Source organism: Phascolarctos cinereus, unplaced genomic scaffold (genome assembly GCF_003287225.1).
Source record: "Phascolarctos cinereus isolate Bilbo 61053 unplaced genomic scaffold, phaCin_HiC Scaffold_3;HRSCAF=262, whole genome shotgun sequence".
In the NCBI taxonomy this organism is placed as follows: Eukaryota; Metazoa; Chordata; class Mammalia; order Diprotodontia; family Phascolarctidae; genus Phascolarctos; species Phascolarctos cinereus.
The window spans coordinates 164878384-164901503 of NW_027555736.1; the positions used below are offsets into that span (position 1 = coordinate 164878384).

Sequence of the window (23120 nt, forward strand, 5' to 3'; positions counted from 1 at the left end):
GCTCAATCTGACATTATTGCAAACCAAAAATTATTTCACCCCAAAGGCTATTTTTTCATTCTGTTCTGTTTTTGTTTTTAAGGGTACAGTTGGGGAAATGTTTTGTTATGGATAAATAAATGGCCTGGAGATAGGAAAAAGAAAAGATTAGGGATTATGAGACATTTCCATAGATAGAAAGTATTAAAATGGGGCCCTGAGGGATTAGTGTTGGGATTTTTCTTTACACAGTGAAACCTCCAAGTTTACATATCCCACCAAGCTGTGCTAAATGGTGAATACCAAACCAATAACAATAAACAAAAAGGATGAAATCACAACACTGTATGAGGAGTAAGGAAACTAGCCAATAACTTTTAGCATGAGACAGTATCATATAATGCTTTCAGGCAAGAATAGTTACAGAATCTCAGAGTTGGCAGAGGTCACCCAGCCCAACCTATTTCCAAGGAGGAATCCTTTCTAAAAACACCTCAACAAGTGGTCATTCAGCTTCTGCTTGAAGACCTCTGAAAATAAGAAATTTATTACTTATCATGGCAGTCATTTGATTTTTTAAATTTATTTTTTATTGGGGCAGCTAGGTGGCGCAGCCCTGGATTCAGGGGGACCTGAGTTCAAGTCCAGCCTCGTCCAGCCTCAGACACATAACACTTACTAGCTGTGTGATCCTGGGCAAGTCACTTAATCCCGATTGCTCACCAAAAAAAAAAAAAGAAAGAAAGAAAAGAAAAGAACATCTTCCTTCATAGGTGCTTTGTAGTTGATTTGAATATTTATAACACTCAGAATAGCTTAGTCATTCACAGTTATTCTTTAAACAATATTGTATTTACTGTATACAATATTCTCTTGCTTCTGTTCATTTCACTCTTCATTACTTTATGCAAGTCTTTTCATGTTTTTTCTAAAATCAACCAGCTCATCATTTATTACATCACAGCAGTATTCCATCACAATCATATACCACAACTTATTTAGCCATTCCTCAATTAATGGGCATCCCCTTAATTTCCAGTTCTTTGCCACCACAAAGAGAGCTGCTATACATATTTTTGAACACAAAGCTTCTTTTCCTTTTTCCCTGATCACATTTAAAACTGACCTAACAGTGGTATTGCTGGGTTAAAGGGTATATACAGTTTTATAACTGTTTGGGCATAATTCCAGAATGTTCTCCATGGTTAGATCAGTTCACAGTTCTACCAACAATGTATTCATAACATGGCAGCCATTTAGATAGTTCTAATTATCAGGATTTTTCTTTAATCAGCCAAAAATCTGCCTCTCAGAAATGTCTGCCCTTTCCTCCTAGATCTGCCCTCTGAGGCCAAACAAAACAAGTCTATTCTGTCTTTCATACGACTGCTTTTAAACTTGGAAAACAACTCTCATGCTTCTAATCCTCCTTAAGCCAAGTCATTTCTTCTCCAGGCTAAACAACCCCTGTTTACTCAATTGAAACTCCTACGGCATGATCCAGTTCAGTTCCTTCACCATACCAAAGCCCCTCTTTTGAACATGCTCTAGTTTGTTGATGTCTTTGTTAAACTGTGACGCTCAGAGCTGGACACAATATTAAAGAAGTAGCACTGTATAGCAGAGTGCTGAACCTGGAGTAAGGGAGACTTGAATTCAAATGTTGCTTCTGATATTAGCCAAGTGACTACTGGCAAGTCACTGAACCTGAACTTGTTCCTTCACCTGTCAAAAGAGAACAATAATATCCATATTACCTATTTTATTGATTTATTTTATTGTGTTTGTGCAAGGCTCACATAAGCTAATTTATATGCATCATAGCTTGACACAGCATGTATAGAAATTCCCTAATTCCAGCCATCCTCATGAAACTCAATAGTTGGGTCTTCCAGGGATACAGAACTTCCTAGCTGCTTCTGGTCAAGTAGTAACTGAGCACTGAAAGAATCTGTAACCTAGGAATGGCATAGCAGGTCTGGAGTGGTTCCAGAGTCCTCCCTTATTTGGCAGAGGAGAAGGGGGTCAGCTAAAATGTAACAGCTTCTGGTGTGCATTCTTCATGCCCCTTTCCCATGTAGCAAATAGTGTTCTCTATTACTAAACCCTCTTTGAGGGAAGTGAAGGGATAGGTGATGGTCTTTCTTCCTACCCTTCTTCTCCCATGTGGCGCATGGACTCAACTACACAAGCTTGCATCTGGGCCTTTGGTTGCCTTTTCCACACTATTTCCTTTCCTGAATAGGTGACCAAACGTCAGTCTCAAAGTAAACATATCCTGGCTTGGAGGCAACCTCATGAGTTCAAGCAGTAGACTGTAGAGGTCTTGAGTCTGATGAGCAGAACTGAGACAAAGGAAATTTCTTCATTGTACAAGATGTAAAGCATAATGCATAGGTAACCAATTTACTGTTACAAATGCTTATTAAGGTTAATGCCACACCAATAAGACTTATATTCATCATTGCATACAGTCAATCTTTATTAACTATGCAATGATACAAGCATCAACCCCTTAGAACAAACCACTAACCTGATTCCTAAAGGTCCCAGTAAATATGACTCTTACTGACACTCATAACAAAGTTCCTCTCTATCCAGGTGAAGTATTGGCCTCCATGGTAGTAGTCTGGCAATCAGCACTTCTCATTTTGGGTATGAATTGGAATCAATGACTCCTGAGGGTCTTTCCAACTTTGAAAATCTATAATTCTGTGAATGCTCTTTTGTCCTTCCTTTGTTAAATTCCAACATATCCAAATTAAATCTACTTCTTCCATGAAGGCGTCTATGATTGCCTCAAATAGTCATGACCTTCCACCTCAGAATACAGCAATTTGTTTTGCACCTCTATAATGAACTTGCCATGTAATATTGTGAATTACAGTTATCTGTGTTTGTAGCTTATTCTCCTACTAGACCACAAGCTCCATGACAACAGAAACTATGTCTAATCCAAGTTTTTGATCTTTAATTGCTATTGTGATTACATGCAATTGTAGTTACTGGACTCTGTGAACCAACCAAAACTCTGTGGTAATATTCTGTTGATAAAGCTTCTTGAAAGCTTAAGTTTCATCAGACTATACAAAGAACAAAACTTGAATATCTAAAGCAAAGAGGACAGAGTGGGGCAGCTAGGTGGTGCAGTGGATAGAGCACCGGCCCTGGAGTCAGGAGGACCTGAGTTCAAATACAGCATCAGACATACAACACTCACTACCTGTGTGATTCTGGGCAAGTCACTTAACCCCAATTACCTTGCCATAAAAAACCCAAAAACAAAACAAAACAAAAACCAGAAGAGTGGATGGCAAGCCCAAGAATCGAGTAATGCTTAAAAGAGGAAGCTACTAAATGACAAACTTTTTCCACCCTCTTTGGTCTTACTGCAGGTAAGCTCTTTCCCAGCCTGAGTATTTCTTCATCACCCCAGTGGATGAACTCATGCTATTTTAGGGGTTACTTCTACCCATGCATCCAATATTCTTTGCCAAGTTCCATCTGCCAATGTCCCCCAAAACCCAAATTTGTCCTGAATGCCAAGATTGTTAGTTATGGCTCTAACAGATCCATATCCCTAAGACTGCGCCAGAACTAGTGTCTGGGATGGGGTAGAAGAGTAAGGCAAGATAAATTCACCAACAAGCATCACTTATTAGGGAATTTTTTTAAATGTCAATATCCTGAACCAAGAAAAAAATTTCCTACTAATGAGTGAGCACCAAAGTATGACAGCCTCAGCAACTAACAAGATGGTGGTGAGCTTAAACAAGTATAGGTATTAGGACAAACATAAATAACTCATCTTGGCATTCAAAAGTTCTACAGCCTGGTCCCATCTTACTTTTCAAACTTTATCTCACTGCTCACTAATATGTATTTTCTCTTCAACCTGGAATTTTCAAACATACTATATTCTAGCATTGCCTATATATTTATTGTTCATTTATTTCTTCCTTCCCATCTGTGTCTTTTGTGTTTCCTCTAAGTGTTAGGCAGACAGTAGGCACTGAAAAAAGTTTTACTGAACTGAAGGATTATGCCTTTCTTGGCATAGAGGTAATTTATTCCAACCCCCTCATTTTACATATATACATACATATCTATATGTGCATGTGTCTGTATTTGTACATATTTAAATTATATATAACATTTATATAAATATTTATATATAGAACTTTTCTTCAAAATTTCTTTTTATATATATATATGTACATATATATATACATATATATACATATATGTATATATGTACATATATATACATATATATACATATATATATACATATATGTATATATATATATATATATATATAGCAACAGATGTGATATGACTAGCCCAAGGTCATACAAGTAGTAAGTAGCAAAGCTGACATTTGAACACAGGCCCTCTGAGTCCAGATCTAGTGTAGTTCCTACTTCCCCATGCTCTTATACAAGGCTTGAAACGCTTTTTCATAATTCTTACAAAAAGATAAACAAGAGAACTTGGCCTCTCCAATATTCTACCTGGTGTATACAGACAATGCTCAATGCCTTTGGGTTTCCAAAAGTATTTTTAAATTTTTTTTTTAATACTTTGAGAGGCATCATGATGCAATGGAAATCATAATATGAACTGTGCGACCCTAGGCAATATTATATGTGTGCACATCTCCCACAATACAACAAAAGGCAGAGATGTTTGTCTTTGCATCCCAAGGATGCCTGGGGCTTAATAAATGCTTGCTGACTGACTGAAAAAACTCTTACACACTTATTTCAATGCCTACAACAAAAACTTACCTTTATATAACTTATAACAGTTTTCAGAGCACTTTATTGACAAATATTCTGTGAGGTAAGTGGGTGAAAGCATTATCAGACCTATTTTATACATGAGGAAACAGAATCTCAGATAGATAGGTAAAGTGACTTTTCTGTGGTCACACAGCTAACAAGTGTCAAAAGTGAGAGTCAAGCTCAGTGCTACCACACTAGAATAGTGCTCTTCCTACTACATCAAGTTATTTCTCAACATTCAGTTAAAAGAAAAATGCACTGGGAGTTGATTGCTAGGTCAAACTATGCCATTAATTAGCTGGGTAACTAATCATGTCAGTTATTTAATGCCACTGATCTCCAATTTCTTCATCTATAAAATCCAGGGAAGGACTGAATTAAATTATCTCTAAGGTCCTTTCCAGCTCCCCAAAATTTTTACTCTCATAATTCTATGAATTCATATTTTAAAAACAGGATCACTGAGGTTCTAAAAGGATAAAAGACCTTCTTAAGCCATAGGCAGAATTAAAATTCAACTCTGGTGGAAGGGAAAGCTTTCTCAAGGAATTTTGTGAGAAAATAAATGAGGAGGCAGCCAGGGGGCACAGTGGATAGAGCACCGGACCTGGATTCAGGAGGACCTGATTTCAAATCTGGCCTCAGACACTTAACACTTACTAGCTCTGTGACCTTGGACAAGTCACCTAACCTCATTGCCTAGCCAAAAAAAAAAAAAGAAAGAAACGAAAAAGAAAATAAATGAGGAACCATTCTCAACCATGGCCTGAAGGTCAGAAGGTCCTAACAAAAAAAGCTAGGCTACAATCAAATATAAATAAATTGCTCATCATGAAGATGTCATTTAGGGACAGCTAGCTGGCACAGTGAATAGAGCTCTGGCCTTGGAGCGAGAAGGACTGAGTTCAAATCCAATCTCAGACACATGACACTTACTAGCTGTGTGACCCTGGGCGAGTCACTTAACCCTGATTGCCTCACCAAAAAGCCCACACGCACACCCACACAAAAAAAAGAATGGAAGCCAAGATGAAAGGGAAGTGTCCAAACTAAGCCAACCAGATTTAAGTATTTTAATGCATAATCAGTGGTGGTTTCAATGAAGCCTGAAGTCTACAGTAAACTTGGCACATTCCTCCCTTAAACCTCTAAAGTTCTTTAAGACCCAGTACATATAAGCATAATGGCAATCTTAAGTACTTACGGGTATAAGGGATTTGTATTGGTCAAGTGAAGCATCTGACTTTTCACAGGTTCAACAGCTATTAGGATATCCTGCTCTACAGCCATAGGAAGGACAGCATAGCCACAATAATCTATGTGTTCTCCTAGAAAAGAAAATCAAAAGCATTTTGTAATCATCATGGGCACCAAAGAACAACTTGGATGCCAATATCAGAGAAAATTTTTATACAATACCAGGTTTTGAGGGAAAATACAAACATAAAAAAGAAGGAAAAAAACCCGCTAAGGGTGACAGTGTTCTTCCATCCTAGACACCTCTGCCAGGAACTTCTGCCAACTGCAAATAACATCCTGAGCTCTTCACTGTTCTTTTTGGCGTTCAAATATGTACATGAGTTGGTCTTTTTCTGCTGTTGTTTCTAATATGTAATCATCCTTTTCAAATGTTTTACACATTAACTACAGCTAGCCAAAGAATAAAGTTATTTCTGCGCTGGTTTAACCAAAAGTAGCAAATCTCATTCCAAGAACTATGTAAAATCTTCCCCTTTTCTCTCATAAATCTAACATTTTCCCCAATTACCATCATAATCACTGATATTAGTCACAAAATTTAAATCCAAAATGACATCTGGAGAAAGGTAGATGAAGAAAGTCCATCTGTATTTTGCAGTAAGCAAAGAATCATTAAGTTTCTTTTTTTAAAATTTTATTAATTTATTTTGATTTATCAACAATCACTTCCATATGCTTTTCAGTTGAAAATTTTTCTCCTCCTTCCTCCCCCCCACCCTCCCCAAGACAGCGCACAATCTGATATAGGCTTTACATTTACATACCCATTAAACATATTTTCACATTAGTGAAGTTGTAAGTAAAAATTAAAGCCAATAGGAGGAACCATCAGAAAGATGAAACAAAACTCAACAGAAGGTAAAAATAAGTGATAGCGATTCGACTTCCATAGTTCTTTCTTGGGATGTGGATAGCATTTTCCATCCCGAGGGCTCTGGAGATGTCTCAGATCCTCATAATGCTGAGAAGGGTTCAGTTTAACAATCTTAGTCATTGCATAACGTGGCTGTTACTGAGCACAAAGTCCTCTTAGTTCTGCTCACTTCACTCAGCATCAGACCATATAAGTCTTTCCAGGTTTTTCTGAAGTCAGCCTGTTCATCCTTTCTTATAGCACAATAGTATTCCATTACATTCATATACCACAACTTGCTCAGCCATTCCCCAACTGATGGGCATCCTCTCAATTTCCAATTCTTTGCCACCACAAAAAGAGCTGCTATGAATATTTTTGCACATGTGGGTCCTTTTCCCATTTGTTTGATCTCTTTGGGATATAGCCCTAGAAGTGCTATTGCTGGATCAAAGGGTATGCACATCTTTGTAGCCCTTTGGGCATAGTTAAAAATTGTTCTCCAAAATGGTTGGATCATTTATTTCACAACTCCACCAACAACGTATTAGTGTTCCAGTTTTCCCACATCTTCTCCAACATTTATCGTTTTCCTGTTTTGTCATGTTGGCCAATCTGATAGGTGTCATGTGGTAACCCTCAGAGTTGTTTTGATTTGCATTTCTCTAATCAATAACGATTTAGAGCATTAGATTAAGTTTCTTTCTATAAAAAAAATTTTTTTTGGTACATTAAATCCATAGAAAGCTTGGTGTAGTATTAAACTGCTTAATTACTCTTTCAAAAAAATGCTGCTTCCATTTTTAAAATGAATGCAGCATAATCTACATCAAATTGCTTGCCTTCTCAAGAAGGGAGAAGAAGTGAGAGAATTTGGAATTGGTTTTACATGTAATAAGAAAAAATACACAATTTCTACAAAATAATAATAATGCAGGTTGTCTTCTATTGCTGAAACAGATTGTTTCTTCATAATTGGGATTTAAACTCATATTAAATCAGAATTTTTTTCCCCTGAAATAAAAGGCATAAACAGAAAATTATACTCCTTTCAAACACTAGTTATCCGTAACTTACAGAAACTACTTTTAAAGTTATCCAGACATGTTGCCAAACACCCACATTATCCTACAGGATACCTACCACTGAGCTTAAAGTATTCTACTAGCAATTTTGCAACTCTTCTTATTCTCACTGAAAGATGAAACATAACTATCTCAAACTTCAAAAAATGAAAATTAAAGGTTTTGTGGATGGGAAATCATGATTAAAATGAGGAAGGCTATGCACAACGGCTCACACACTCATATATTGTCATAATTTAGTCTAAAAAAGAAAACAAAAAGACTGGACTCAAGTAGATCCGATTTTGAGTCCTAGACCTTTAATTCAATAAGTATGTGACCTTGATATTAACCTCTCCAAGCCCTAGTTTGCTTAACTCTAAATGGGGATGATCATCTCAGACCTTCGTTTCTTGAGGAGTAACTGTTCTAGAGCATGCCTGTGCCCATGGTCACAGGTGACTTACACAGTGGGATAGAGCCAGTATGTGTCAGAGAAAGGACCTGAACTCAGGTCTTCCTGACTTCAGGGACTGCTTTTTAGTCACAACTCCATACTGTATCTCCGTATTATATGAAATATCCTTAAAATGACCAAGTTGGAAGTTCTATAGGACCCTATAACTTTTACAATTGGCTTTCATTTGTAGAGTGTGGAATTTTTAAAATCTCAGTTTAGTAAAAAATGGATTTCAAACAGCTACTATATATTACACCATAGACCCTAATATTTTGAACATTTACAGAGAAAGCAACAAGGTTTTTAAATATAACTGCATACCAGCTTCAGTACAGGCAATACAATTGACTAAGCTAGAAATCACCTATGGAGAAATTTTTATCTTTTTATTAGAACACACATAAACAATCATATTAAATATATAATCAGAAGACCTTTACTCCACATCTGCCCCGCCCCCACTCATACTATAAGCCAAACAGGAAGAGCTGTACCCTACTGGACCCCCTTGCATGGGACACCGAACCTGAACCATTCTCCCCTTCTTCCCACCTCCCTCCTCATAAAAGCTTATGAGGAGGCCTGGCCAACAGGAAAAGAGAAAAGCAAATATATATTGGGGAGGGTAAGATAAGGGGAAAGAAAGGTCCCAATTCAAATCTCCTTCTGTCTGCAATCTCTGATAATGACAATTTGATCCAAGTTTCCCAAAAAGAAGGTAAAGAAGATAGGACATGAACAATTTAACTTCATATTTGTTACAAGGATTCCCCACACATACACTCAAATAAGGGGGGGGGGGGGAAGATACAGGGAATGAAAACAGATTTTTGTGAAATCTTTTAAAATTAAAATTTTCATTTACATAATGCTTTGTAAAGTGAAACACTTTCATATCTGCTATCAAATGCTTACAACAATCATAGGAGGTAAGCAAGACAAGTATGTGCTCCCATTTTTCAGATGAGGAAATTGAGGCTCAGATTAAGCAACTGGCCCAAGATTACATGGCTAATAAGCAAGAGAGTTGGTTTTAAGCCCAAGCCTTCTACCTTCAACTTCAGAGGTCTTTCCTGTTCTCTTCTGCTCAAGCCTAAGCTACACTTACCTTTGCCATGGCACTATATAGCATGAGTTTAAAAAAAAAAGGCTTATTACAAAATGAAATAGAATTAGTTCTTAAAGAGGCTAGGCGCTCTTCCTAGCGTTCAAGCAGGGCAGGAGAGTTGGATTTCTTTTGATTTTCATAACATGTAAAAATAGAAAATAACAATCCAAATAAAATAATATGATAAATATGACTTGGAAAAGGGAAAATTTTAGCTTCAGGTATATACCTTAACCTAACAACCCAGCCTCAAAATAAAGTTTAAAAGGAATTTTTTCCCCCAAGAGGTTGCTACCTTTCTACGAACATCCTGTGCACGGGGAAGGGCTTGGAATGCATCTTGGAGAAGGAAAATAAAAGAAGAAGCACTGAAAAAGTGATATGAGAAGTAAAATATCAGGAATCCATTTGGAAAAATAAAGAACTGAGTAATGATTATTTGAGCACAGTTTATAAAAAAGGAAAAGAGGGGAGTAAAATTGGTGAGACCTCACAGCAACAACCACAAAAATAGATTTCTAGACCATGTAATGCTAACACAGGATGTTAATTTTTGTAAAATCAGGGAAATACAGCAGAGAAATATGGAAGCTAATCCAGCATGAAGTGAGAAAGGGACAAGGTCAAAAATGAAGCAATAGAAACATACATAAAAAAGGAATGAAGAGGAAAAGTAAAGCCAAATATTTTAAACAAAAATAAATACTAGTTAAAACGGCAGAATATGAAGAACATTGCAGAAGAAAGAAAAAAGAAAGAAAGAAAAAGGAAAACAAAAAGTGAAACATTTGCAAAGATTGGAAGGCAAGCATAAAGGTCAAATGAGAAATAAGGCTCTATCCATGAACATTTTAGAAAATACAAAGAGAGAAGGAAAAAAAATTGCAAGTCATTCTGAAGGATAAAAATGGATAAATTAAAGCTGAATCTCAAGTACAAGTTAAAACTAACAGGAGGATTTTCTGTTAAATTACTTCAAAAGCCAAGTCAGAAGGGGCAAAATCAGCTATCACAAATTTTCCAACAAAGGTAAAGAAATAAAGGATTTGGAAACAGAAATCAGTGTGAGGGATAGGAAACTTCATCAAACTAACCACAAGGGGCAGCTGGGCCTTGACCAGATGACATATGGTACAATTTTCAATGAATCTAAAGTTTGACTAAGTTTGCTCCTGGATGCAACCCTTAAACACACTAGGGAGGAAGGCAGGGAGAAAGGAAGGAAGATCACAATCTTTTTGAGATTCAGTTTCCTGATTTATACGTAAAAATAACTAATTCTGGGCACAAGTTATTCACTTTCTCCCTCTGCCCAAAGTCCCACTTTGGCTCTGGATAGGGTTCAGTCCTGGGGAAGCCTGGTCTTGAAAGCGAGGGGTCAGGTTCTTTTTCTTAAATAATCTCCTTCTTTAAGATCCCTCCCTGCAGCTCCAGAGAATCACTCACAGTTTAGGTCTGGCTTATCTCTGGGATCAACTCAAAAAGGAAAAGTATACAATATATTGTAGATAAGATATAGGACAATTATTTATTTCTTCCTCAAAAAAGATATGCTAAACAAAAGAGACTCATGAGTGTAGGACTTAAGCAAACAGCAGGAATAATTTATGAATACTATTATACTCTCCTATGAGACTGATACAAAATACTAGCAAACATGTCCAAATTTTCAATTGTGAAAAATTGTCTAGGAATACTCAAGCACTGCCCTTTTGATCCTCTCTCTAGGTGACTTGCACCAAAGAACAGCATGAAGTCCATGTGGCATAATTCTTAGTGGCCTCCTACAGAGTCCCATTCAGCACAGTTCTTAAAGCAATCCTAAAATTCAAAGGTGTTAGGGAGGGTCCAGCTCTACCATAACTGACGGGCTAGAGATTACAGTTATCCACAAATAGTCAAGATATAGAATGAGACATGCATTTTTGGATATGGCCAATGAGGGAATTTGATTTGCTTTACTGTACATATTTTTTGACTGAGTTAGGGGAAAGGAAAATAGAGAGAGATGGGAAGGAGAGAAAATAAATTCTTCTTAACTGAAAAAAAAGTTTAAAAAAACCTGATCATTCCCAAATACAAATTAACAAATTATTTTTTATAACAGTTATCACTGGTTACAGTGTGCTCAGTATCACAACCCAAGCAGCTATTTTATGTTTCTTTCTTGAGTATAGGTTCCTGAAACAAGAAAACAATCCTGTGATGAATATTTCCTGCACTGGAGATGTGAAAGAAACAAAATGTCAATACTGAACTCCACAGTTTGGGGGCTCAAGTATGCCAAAAACTATCTTTATTTGATTTGTCATTATTCTGGTTTGGAGAGATGTCCAAATTGGCATAGTGCCTCATGCTCACAGACATGACTCTCTGCCCTACAATGACTTCAGGTAACATTTATAGTCATCTTGAATGAGGAAAAGGTATCTTAAAATACAATTTGACTTAATATTCCAAAAATAGTTCAGAATCCAAGTCTTCATCCCATTCCTCCTGGACAACTCCCTTAGAGGAATACAAAAGACTCCTCCCAGGGATCTATATCAATAATCTAAATTGAGTAGGACCCAGAGAAAATGATGGAAAAAGGTATTTTCTGCAGTTGAGTCCTAAGGCCAAAGGTGGGGAAGGAAATAGTTAAGATAGTAAGAGTTAAGTTTGTCTGGTTTCTCCCAGAACTTCCAATTTAAGGAGGAGCTCAAGATAGTACAAAATCTTCAAAGGTCATTCTCTACCATGACATAGGAACCTCTTCAACTCACTTTACCTCAGAACTACTACTCACTTTAGAAATACTCCTCTCTTTGCCCCTTTGGCCTCACTTACTGATAAGCTAGTTCGTCTTAGAACTTCCAATTCATGGAACACTAATGTATTATTGGGGGAGTTATGAACTGATCCACCCATTCTGGAGAGAAATTTGGAACTATGCACAAAGGGCTATAAAATTCAGTATACCCTTTGATCCAGCAATGCCACTTCTAGATCTATATCCCAAAGAGATCATAAAAAAAGAGAAAAGGACCCACATGTACACAAATATAGCAGCTCTTTCTGTGGAGGCAAAGAATTCGAAATTGAGAGGATGTCCATCAATTGGGAAATGGCTAAACAAGTTGTGGTATAAGAATGTAATGGAATATTATTGTGCTATAAGAAATGATGAGCAGGCAGATTTCAGAAAAAAACCTGGAAAGACTTGTATGGTCTAATGCTGAGTGATGTGAGCAAAACCAAGAGAACATTATGCACAGTAACAGCAACATTATGCAATGATGAACTATGATAGACTTAGCTCTTCTCAGCAACACAACAATCCAAGACAACTCCAAGACTCATGATGGAAAATACTATCCACATTCAGAAGAAGAACTATGGAGTCTGAATGCAGATAGAAGCATACTATTTTCACTTTTTGAAGGTTTTTCTGTTTTAATTTTTCTTTCTTGTGGTTTTTCCCTTTTGTTCTGATTCTTCTTTCACTGCATGACTAATGCAGAAATATCTTTAACATGACTGCACATATATAACCTATATCAGATTGCTTGCTTTCTTAGGGAGGGAGGAGGCAGGGAAGGAGAAAAATTCGGAACTCAAAATCTTATAAAAATGAATGTTGAAAACTATCTTTACATGTAATAAAATACTATTAAGTAGGGGGAAGGAGAGAGGAGAGAACCTCCAATTCAAGTAGGAGGCCCAGGTCAAAGATGTCTTCATCTTTCTCCATGCTGTGCTGACTCACAACCAGAAGATGTACCATTCTCTCCTTCAGGTAACTTATTCCCCATTTTTCACCCTCCCCATTTTTCAGCTCCCTTTCAGTGCTGTCTTCCCTCCACAGAGTGAAAGCTCCTTGAGGGCAAGAACTTTCTTTCTACTTCTGTTTATATTCCCAGTGCTTAAAGTGCCAGTCATTTAGTAAGCACTTAATAAATGATGGTCGACAAACACACTGGTTATCACCCTCAACCTATTTCCCTAAGAAGTGCATTAGTTTCTGTTTCATCTACTTTCCTAAGGTGAAAGTTAAGAAAGGGTTTTAGCCTGGAGAAATACTACATCTTAATATTGCTAGAGAAACTAAAAAGAATGTTTTTAATACACTCCCACAGAAACAAAGAGGTCCAGTACTTCCAGGTCTTGGGTAAATTTGGGCAGCGCTTTCAGAGGAGCCTGGGGAACTAATCCAGAGGCAGCTGGGCTGCAGTCAAGAAGACTCAAGTTCAAATGCAGCCTCAGACACTAGTTGTATCACTCAGAGCAAGCCATTAACCTGTCTGCCTCAGTTTTCCACCTGTAAAATGGGGATAATAATAGTATGTACTTCACAACAAGGTTGTTGTGAGATAATATTTGTAAAGCGCTTTGAACAGTGCCTGGCACATAGTAGGTACCTGAAAAACACTTGTTCCCCTTCTTTTTGTAGATGATGACTACCAGCAGGAGGAGGAACCCCACACCTGGCCCTACCTTACCAGAAGACAAAGATCTGGAAGCATTTATTTGGATGGTGCCAAGCTAAGGTGAAACAAGAAATGCCGTTTTAGTAGTCCTATAAAATTTTTCACGCTTTGCTGTTTTAAATATAAATTTCTTCGAAGAGTATAATCATTGCTATAAGTTACTGCTTACTTAAGTCTTGCCAATGTGTGCTTTTGTGAATTTTATGTGTAGCATTTCTTTTGTGTAGAGAAAATAAGCAGCTGCCTTCTACCCAATCTATATTGTACTTAAGTACCTCTCTAGACCCCTTTTTGGGGAGACTCTAAATGAATCAAATTACCTAACCCCTAGGTAATTTCCCCCAGGTCTTTAGGATGAAGGCTTAAAAAGTCAATGACTTTGGGGAAAAAACTTGACTTCCCTCCCTTTAAAAGTCAGTCTCTTTCAGAACTGAACCTAACTAATCCACATATCCATTTGGGTCCTCTGGTAAGTCTTAAGAAGATCCCATTAGTGGAGGAGAAGATGAGTGCTTCACCCTGACACCACCCTAACTTCAAACAGCAGATACCACATTTAAATATAATAAAAAGATACTAATTTTTTCTACTATTTACCTCACAAGCTTGTCTTATTCTAAAAGAATAAAGCATTAGGGGCAGCTAGATGGTGCAGTGGATAGAGCTCAGGCTTGAAGTCAGGAGGACTTCAGTTCAAATCCGACCTCAGACACTTGACACTTACTAGCTGTATGACTCTGGGCAAGTCACTTAACCCCGATTGCCTCACCAAAGAAAACCAAAACAAAACTGTAAAGTATTATATAAACGTGAGCTTTCAAGAGTGAAATTATTTAAATGAAACAAAAGCTATTGATCATTTGTTTAAAGCTAATAAAAAGGATTTTAGAAATTGGCAGAACAAGGATTTAGATGTCAGAAACAGACAGTTTACGCTTAACACAGATCTGCTTTGTAATTCTCACAGGTACCAATGTACTATAAAAAGAACATCAGCTTCTGAGTCACGACCCTGGGTTCAAGAGTAAGCTCTGTTAGATTTACTACCTGTAGGACTTTGAACAAGACACTGGCTCTCCCAACTAACAGGGAAGATAAGGTATTTGGACTGCAAGATCTCTAAGGTCCTTTGAAAATAAACCCACAGTTTGACAAAAATGGTCAATCAACATACACAAAGAAGTACCATTACAGACAGAAAGGTTATAAGTCAATCTAATCACATTAAAACCAAATAGGGGTTTGAGCCAAGAATGAGAAGTAGAGAAAGCATTCAGCTGAACTCTCCCACATTCTACTCAAACAACTTTAAAACAACACCTCAAATTGAATTCTGGAGTTACAGAGCCAACAAAAGGTTAGAGCCAGATGTTCTTCCAGCCCAAGACAACACAGAAGGTCAGAAAGAGAGATTTGTGACACAGGGGAGGAGGCCAACCCAGAGTCCATAATGGATGAAAAACTGGAACTAGGTGGTGATGACAGAAGCAGAAGCAGCTTCAGGAGTTCTAAAACTAGAGAGCAGGAAAGGACTGAGCAACTGGTCAAAAGAGATTACAGGGGACCCCAGGCAAGCACTCAACGCAAGAAGTTCTTTAGCAATTCCATACAGCCAACACCCACTTCAGAGTCGTAGCTTAAAGGCAGGGAGAAGCACTTTCTTTCAAGAGGCAGTGGAAGCCCTGAGGGACAGTATCCCTTCCAAGGGATTTCAAGGGATCAGGGGCCCGGAGGAACAAAACTGTTTCTAATCCCTAGGGGATAAAAGGCCCTTCCCAAGTAAGGAGCAGAGCACAAACCAGATAGCAAGGGAGCACACCTCTCCACAGATGATGTCACCCAGGAAGCAAAGGAGTCATACCAAATTCCTTTTATGACACAAATATGGTTTTGATACCTAAACCAGAGAGAACAAAAGCAGAGAAAGAAAACTATGCAAGAATTTCCTTAATGCATATAGAAAAAAAAATGTTACACTAGCAAGGAGATTAAAGCAATATATCACAAAGATATGAGCAGGTGGGATCTATACCAGGAATTCAGGTCTGGTTCAAAATTAGGAAAACTTTCAGTATAACGGACCACATCAATAACAAATCCAACAGAAATCATATGATTACCTTAACAGATGCAGAAAAAGCTACTGACAAAATATAATACTCATTCCTATTAAAAATACTAGAAAGCACTGGAATACATGGAACTTTCCTTGAAATAAGAAGTAATATCTAAAACCAACAGCAATCATTATCTGTAATAGGGATAAGCTGGAAGCCTTCCCAATAATATCGGGGTGAAGCAAAAATGCCCATGATCACCACTATTATTATTCAATACTGTACTAGAAATGCAGGCTATAACAAAAAGAGAAGAAAAAAATTGAAGGAATTAGAATAGATAATAGATAACTACTACTTTTTGCAGACAGATGATATGATGGTATAGTTAGAGAAACCTTGAGAATCAACTAAAAAACTAGTTGAAATAATTAACTTTAGCAAAGTTGCAGGACATAAAACAAACCCATATAAGTCATCAGCATTTCTACAGAACCCAGCAAAAAGAGACAGAATGAGAAATTCCATTTAAAATAACTGTAGGCAATATAAAACACTGAGGAGTTTACCCACCAGGACAAACCCAGGAACTATATGAACATAATTACAAAACACTTTTCATACAAATAAAGTCTATCAACACAAGTAGAGAAATATCAATTGCTTATGGGTAGGCACAGCCAATATAATAAAAATGACAATCCTACCTAAATTTATTTATTTATTCAGTGTCATACCAATCAAACCACAAAAAAAACCTATCTTATAGAGTTAGAAAAAAGAACAACAAAATTCATCTAGAAGAATAAAATGTCAAGAATATTAAGAAAATCAATTTTTTAAAAAGGTGGCTTACCAATCCAAGATCTCAAATTGTATTATGAATTGATAATCATCAAAACAATTTGGTACTGGCTAAGAAATAGAGTGGTGGATCAGTGGAAAAGATTAGGGATACCATAGAGTATTAAATTAACATAATAATCTAGTCTTTGATAAACCCAAAGAGCCGAGCTTTTGAGACAATAACTCATTATTTGGAAGAAAAAAAAACTGCTGAGAAAACTGGAAAGTAGTTTGGCAGAGTCTAGGTATAGACCAACATTTCACACTGTACATCAAGTTAAGGTCAAAATGGGTACATCCATGATTAGACAGAAAGAGTGATACCATAAGCAAAACAGAGGAGCACGAAATCATTTACCTGTCAGGTCTATGGATAAGGGAAGAATCTATAACTAAACAAGAGACAGAGGGCACTGTAGGATATAAAATGGATAAGTTTGATTATATTAATTTAAAAAGGGGCTGCAGAAACAAAATCAATTTAGCCAAGGTTAGAAGGAAAACAAAACTGGCGGGAAAATTTTATAGCAAATTTCTCTGACAAAGTCCTTATTTCTAAATAGAGAACTGAGTCAAATTTATAAGAACAGAAGCCATTTCCCTATTGATAAAATGGTCAAAGGATATGAACTGGCAGGTTTCAGATAAAAAAATCAAAGCTACCTATAGCCATATGAAAAAATGCTCTAAATCACTACTGATTAGAGAAATGCAAAGTAAAACAACTTTGAGTTACCACTTCATACCTATCAACTGGCTAATAAGATAGAAAAGTAAATAACAAACGTTGGAGAGGATGTGGAAAAATTGAGACACTAATGCATTATTGGTGGAGTTGTGAAGTGATCCAATCATTCTGGAGAACAATTTGGAACTACGTCCAAAAGGCTATCAAACTGTGCAGACCCTTTAACCCAGCAATACCACTACTGGGTCTATATACCAGAGATTTAAGGAAAAGGACCTTTATGTACAAAAATATTTATAACAGCTCTTTTTGTGGTGGCAAAGAATTGGAAATTGAACCATCAATTGGGAAATGGCTGAACAAGCTGTGGTATGTGATTATGTTGGAATACTATTGCACTATCAGAAACGAGCAAGATGGTTTCAGAAAAACTCAGGAAGACATGCAAAGTAAAATGAGCAAAACCAGAATTTTGTACACAGTAACAATACAGTATGATCAACTGTGAAAGACTCAGCTACTATGATCAAAACAATGACTCAAGACAATTCCAAAGGACCCATGATGAAAAATGCTATCTACCTCCACAGAAGAAACTAATGGACTCTAAATGCATATTGAAGCATAATTTGTAACTCTCCTTATTTTAACTGTTTTATTTTTTGTGTTTTCTTCTGAAACATGGCTAATATGGAAATATGTTTTGAATGACTTCATATGCATGATCAATATCAAATTGCTTGCTTTCTCAAGGAGGAGGAAGGGGAGGGAGAGAAAGAATCTGGAATTCAAAATTTTTTAAAATGATTATTTAAAAAATTGACATGTAATTGGGAAATACTTAATGAAATAAAAAAAAATTTAAAAAACAAATGGGAAAGTTAACATGGTGGGGTTGAAACAGGAGAAACATTGACCAAACCAGTTATAGATTTCTTTTCAAGAGTTCCCAAAATTACAGAGTAATTAGATAAGTTGATTAGGTCTATGACAATTCATCCAATAAATATTTATTACTTACTACAGTCAATAAATTTCACCAAATTATGAAAGCCTTCTGTTATCAATGGATAAACAGTCATTAAGCATCTACTACATAGGAGACACAGTGCTAAGCACTGAGGATACAAAAAGGGACAAAAAATAGTCCCTGATCTCAGGGAACTTACAATCTAACAAGGGTGACAACATGCAAAAAATACATATACAAAGAAAGCTACATAAATAGGAAATAATTAACAGAGGGAAAGCATTACAATTAAGCAGGGCTGGGAAAAGCTTTCCAGTAGAAGGTAGAATTTTAGCTGAGACTTAAAGCCAGGGAGGTCAGTAGTCAAAGTAGAAGAAAGGGAGTATTCCAGGCATGGGGGAAGCTAGGAAAAATCGCCAGACCCAAGATATGGAGCATCTTGTTCAAGTAACAGCCAGGAGGGTTCACTGTATCAGAGTACATGTCAGGAAGTAAAGCATAAGAAGACACGAAAGGTATGAGGGAGCTAGGTTATGAAGGCTTTAAAAGCCAAACAGAACATGATCCTGTAAGCAATAAAGTCCACTGGAGTTTACCAAGCAGGGAATGACATGAAAAAACCTGCATTTTAGGAAAATCACTTTAGTGGCTGAATAGAGAATGGATTGGAGAAGGAGAGGTTTGAGACAAGCAAACCCACCTACAGCAATAATAATAATAATAATACCGACTACTTCAATAATCCAAGCATGAGGTGATGAAGGCCTGTACCAGAGTGGTGGCAGTGTCAGAGGACAGAAAGGGGCATATTTGAAGATGGTGCAAAAGTGAAATAAACAAACCTTAGCAATAGCTTGGATATGAGAAGGGAAAGAGAGGTGTAAGAGACAATGAGGAGTCCAAGATGACTGGGTGAGAATCTAGACTGCAGGCCTGAGAGACTGAGAGAACAGTGTTCTCTATAGTAACAAGAAAAGTAGGAGGGGGGAGGAGGAGGAAGTAGGAGGAAAGATAATGAGTTCTGTTTTGGACATGTTGTTTAAGATATCTACTGGACATCCAATCTGAGATGTCTGAAAGGCAGTTGGAGATAAAAGATTGGAAATCAGCAGAGACCCTGGGACAAGAAAGGTAGATTTTAAAATTATCAGCAAAGAAATGGTAACTAAATCCATATGAGCTATAAAAACCTGAGAGGTTGGGCTGAGACAGCCACTGAAAGCCTCTCCAGCTTTACATCTATGAGCTACCTACTTTTCCTTGTGAAAGATCACTCTGATGCAGATCCATGGGTAATAGGTACTCAGCCATGTGATCTCAACAGAGCAGGAAATGGCATACAATAAACATTAATGTTACAAGAGACTAGCCTGCAGACTGCCAGGAGGAAGATAGTCAATGACCTCCAGAACATAGATCATACCACATGTAAAAAAATAAATAAAATAAAATCACTGATTCAGATAACTTCTTAAGTATTCTCCTAGTCAAGAGTGTGCTGGAGCCAGCTGAAGCTGACTCAAAAGACCTAGCTGTAAATTTTCATTTTGAGCATTTTATACTTCAGAAATCAACAGATGCTACAAATTAATTTTTTGTTGTTGGTTGTCTAGACTTAAGTGATAGAGAAAATGTTAATAAGGCAGATTAAATTTAAATGTGTCATCATATCCAATTGTCTGTGACCCTGTATGTGGTTTTCTTGGCAAAGACTATATAATTCTACCTAAATTATGTAATAAGGACTATAGATTTGGAGTACAACATAAGGGAAATTTCTAAATCACATCAACCTCATAAAATTTTTTTATGTCAGGTTATCCTGTATAAACAAATACACAAATGAAGTAATGAAAAGACAAACAACTTGAAACATGGGTTTAAAAAGTGAGCCTCTGAGGGAGGCTTAAGCACTCCCACAACCACATATTTCATATAATCTGTTTCCTCAACTCCCCTCCCCCAAAGAAAAATAGAGACCAAAATATGAACAAATTTCGAATTTGCCAGTTTTGTATTTTACAGCAAAAAAATTGAGAATGAATTTCTAAGTACCTATTAAATTGACTCGTCCTGGTGCTCGAACATAAAACTCAGGTATGGATCCAAACTTGGAAATGAACATCTCCTTCAGCTTTAACAGTCTGAAAGGCAAAGTGAAATATCTCAGAATATTTTTGAACTAAGAATAAAAACACATGCATATTTCAACTAGCACTATGGTATAGCAGAAATAACACTGTTCTTGGAACCAGGAAACCAAAATTCAAATCTAGGCTTTGACACTTATTTGTTGTATGATTACAGGAAATACCATTTTGACTCCTGTGGACCTCAGTTTCCACGTTTGTAAACCAGGGATAACGATATGTGAATTACCTACTTCAGAGGGGTTTTTTTTTGGGGGGGGAATGCTTTATTAACTTTACAGCACTCAAAAAACATTATTAGTGGTTCTTCTTTTGAAAAAGAAAAGCAATATCTTCCCGCTATAAATCAACTAAAATTTACTTGGAATTTTCCTCCCTCAGAGCTTTATTTCCCAAAGTCACAAGAAAGCAATTATGAACTTTTCTAAAACAAATAACTTCATTAAATAGTTGCCAGTCATTTCCTACAAATAGGAAACGGAACAGATGACCTCAAACTACTTTTTGTTGCCAAATCATGTCTGCAAATCATGGAATATCACAATCTCAAAAGAAAGTTACAAATAATTCAAAGAGTATAATACCTTTTGGGTAGCAACATGTTATTGTAAAAGATCTGTCTAAATCTGATAAAACTTATTTAGGAAGGCATATTCAACATGGACTGGAGAGAAGAAATAAAGCAAAGAGAAAGACAACTGTAGCTTTCCATGTAATATTTTTCTTTTTTAAATAGCAGAAAGACATAAACATCTGTTCATTTTCTTGATATGATGATACTTTGATACTATGATTTCACTGATATTTGTACTCTCAATGCAGAAGGCAACTTTCTACACCTTTTTACCTGGGATGATTCTTGCTCACCTTTCCATAAATCCTCTGAAGATCTCACACACACAGGAAGCTCTTTGCTTATTCTTTCAATACTTCCGGAGTTATCAATGTACTAAATATCTCATCTCTCATTCCTGGTTTGTAACCATCCCACTTCCTTACTCAAAATTATATTTACATCTTTCCCCAAAAACCTACTCCTGCTTCTGACTTCATCATTTTTGTTAGTGGCACTACCATTCATCCAATCTTCCACATTCAAGACCCTTTCTTCTCACTCATCTCATATGAAAGTGGTACAGAGGAAAGGGCTGACTTTGGAATCAGAAGACCAGTGTCTGAATTCTGGCTTTGCAAGTTACTACTTGTGTGACCTCAGACCACTTATTCAGCCTCTCTGGATCTCAGTTACCTAATCTATAAAATGAAGGAGTTGCATACTAAATAACGAACTTAAAAGGTCCCTTCAATTTCTAAATCTATTATCTTATATTCAATTAGTCGCCGAGTTGTATACATTCTATTTCCATAATATCTCATCTCCACTATCTCTTTTTTATTCCTTTCAGCACCACCCTTATAAAGGCTCTCACTATCACCAGCCTGAAATATTATAATGGTCCCTCTCCCACTTCCAACCCATCCTCCAAATCTCTAACAGACTAAACTTCCTTATGCATAAATGTGGTTACATCATGCTTTTACTCAAAAATATTCACTGGTTCCCCATTATCTACCAATTAAAGTTCACATTCATTTGTCTGGTATTCAAGGTGCTCCATAATTCAGCAGGACCTGGGGATGTTTTGTTTAGAGAGACTTCTTTGAGAGTGAGGGGAACTGATAATTATCTTCAAGCATTTGAAGGACTATCATGTAGAAGGGAGAATAAAATCTAATCCTTCTTGACCTTCAAGGCCAGAACATGAACCAATAGGCTGAAAGTTATATTTTCCTGAAATCTGTCTTCCTAGAAAGAAGAACTTCCTGAACACAAAAAGAATGGCCAACCTTGGGAAGTAGAAAGTTCCACCTATCACAATCAGTCTTCCTGGGGCAGCTAGATGATTGGAGAGAATTATTGTTCCAAGTAAGGGTTAGACAAAATGAACTCTAAAGACCCAACAATATTATTCTAGGATTCAACTTCATTTTTCTTCTCTATTGTGAGCATTCTATTTATTCAGTGTGTCTCTGTATCTATAACTCTCCAATAATACACCATATTTCACACTTATAATTTGGGAAGTAGCTACACTATATACTGGTCACTGGGAACAAACTAGCCTTTCAAATATACTGCCGTCCAAAGTGCCAAAAAGCAGTCTAATGACCTCTTTCAGTATGAAAAGTTTCCACAAAGGTCCCACTGTTCATGGAGGAATTTGCCAGTATAACTCTTTGAAACAAACTGCTGACTATGAGGCTCTGAATGCTCTGACTTAAGATTTCTTTGATAGCAGTGCTAGAGACTGAGCTTAAGGAAACAAATTTGTGGGTGGAACTACCTTTGAATGAGCATGGATTTCAACTTTGGGCCTAAGGGAAAGACAGCTCTAGATGCATCTTGCTGTTCTATGAGATAAGGAAGG

General features: G+C 36.8%; 1 protein-coding gene across 2 annotated transcripts in view; it reads right to left on the minus strand.

Moving 5' to 3' along the window:
* The window catches only part of GALK2 (galactokinase 2), a 170521-nt gene that overhangs the window by 142717 nt on the left and 4684 nt on the right, over positions 1 to 23120 (minus strand). For both annotated transcript variants that reach the window (XM_078151262.1, XM_020978035.2), the window contains exons 2-3: positions 20597 to 20685; positions 5971 to 6094 (exon numbers count right to left, since the gene is read on the minus strand). In XM_078151262.1, the coding sequence (XP_078007388.1) occupies positions 5971 to 6094; positions 20597 to 20666 (194 nt within the window). In that variant the 5' untranslated portion in view covers positions 20667 to 20685. The remainder of the gene's footprint in view (positions 1 to 5970; positions 6095 to 20596; positions 20686 to 23120) is intronic.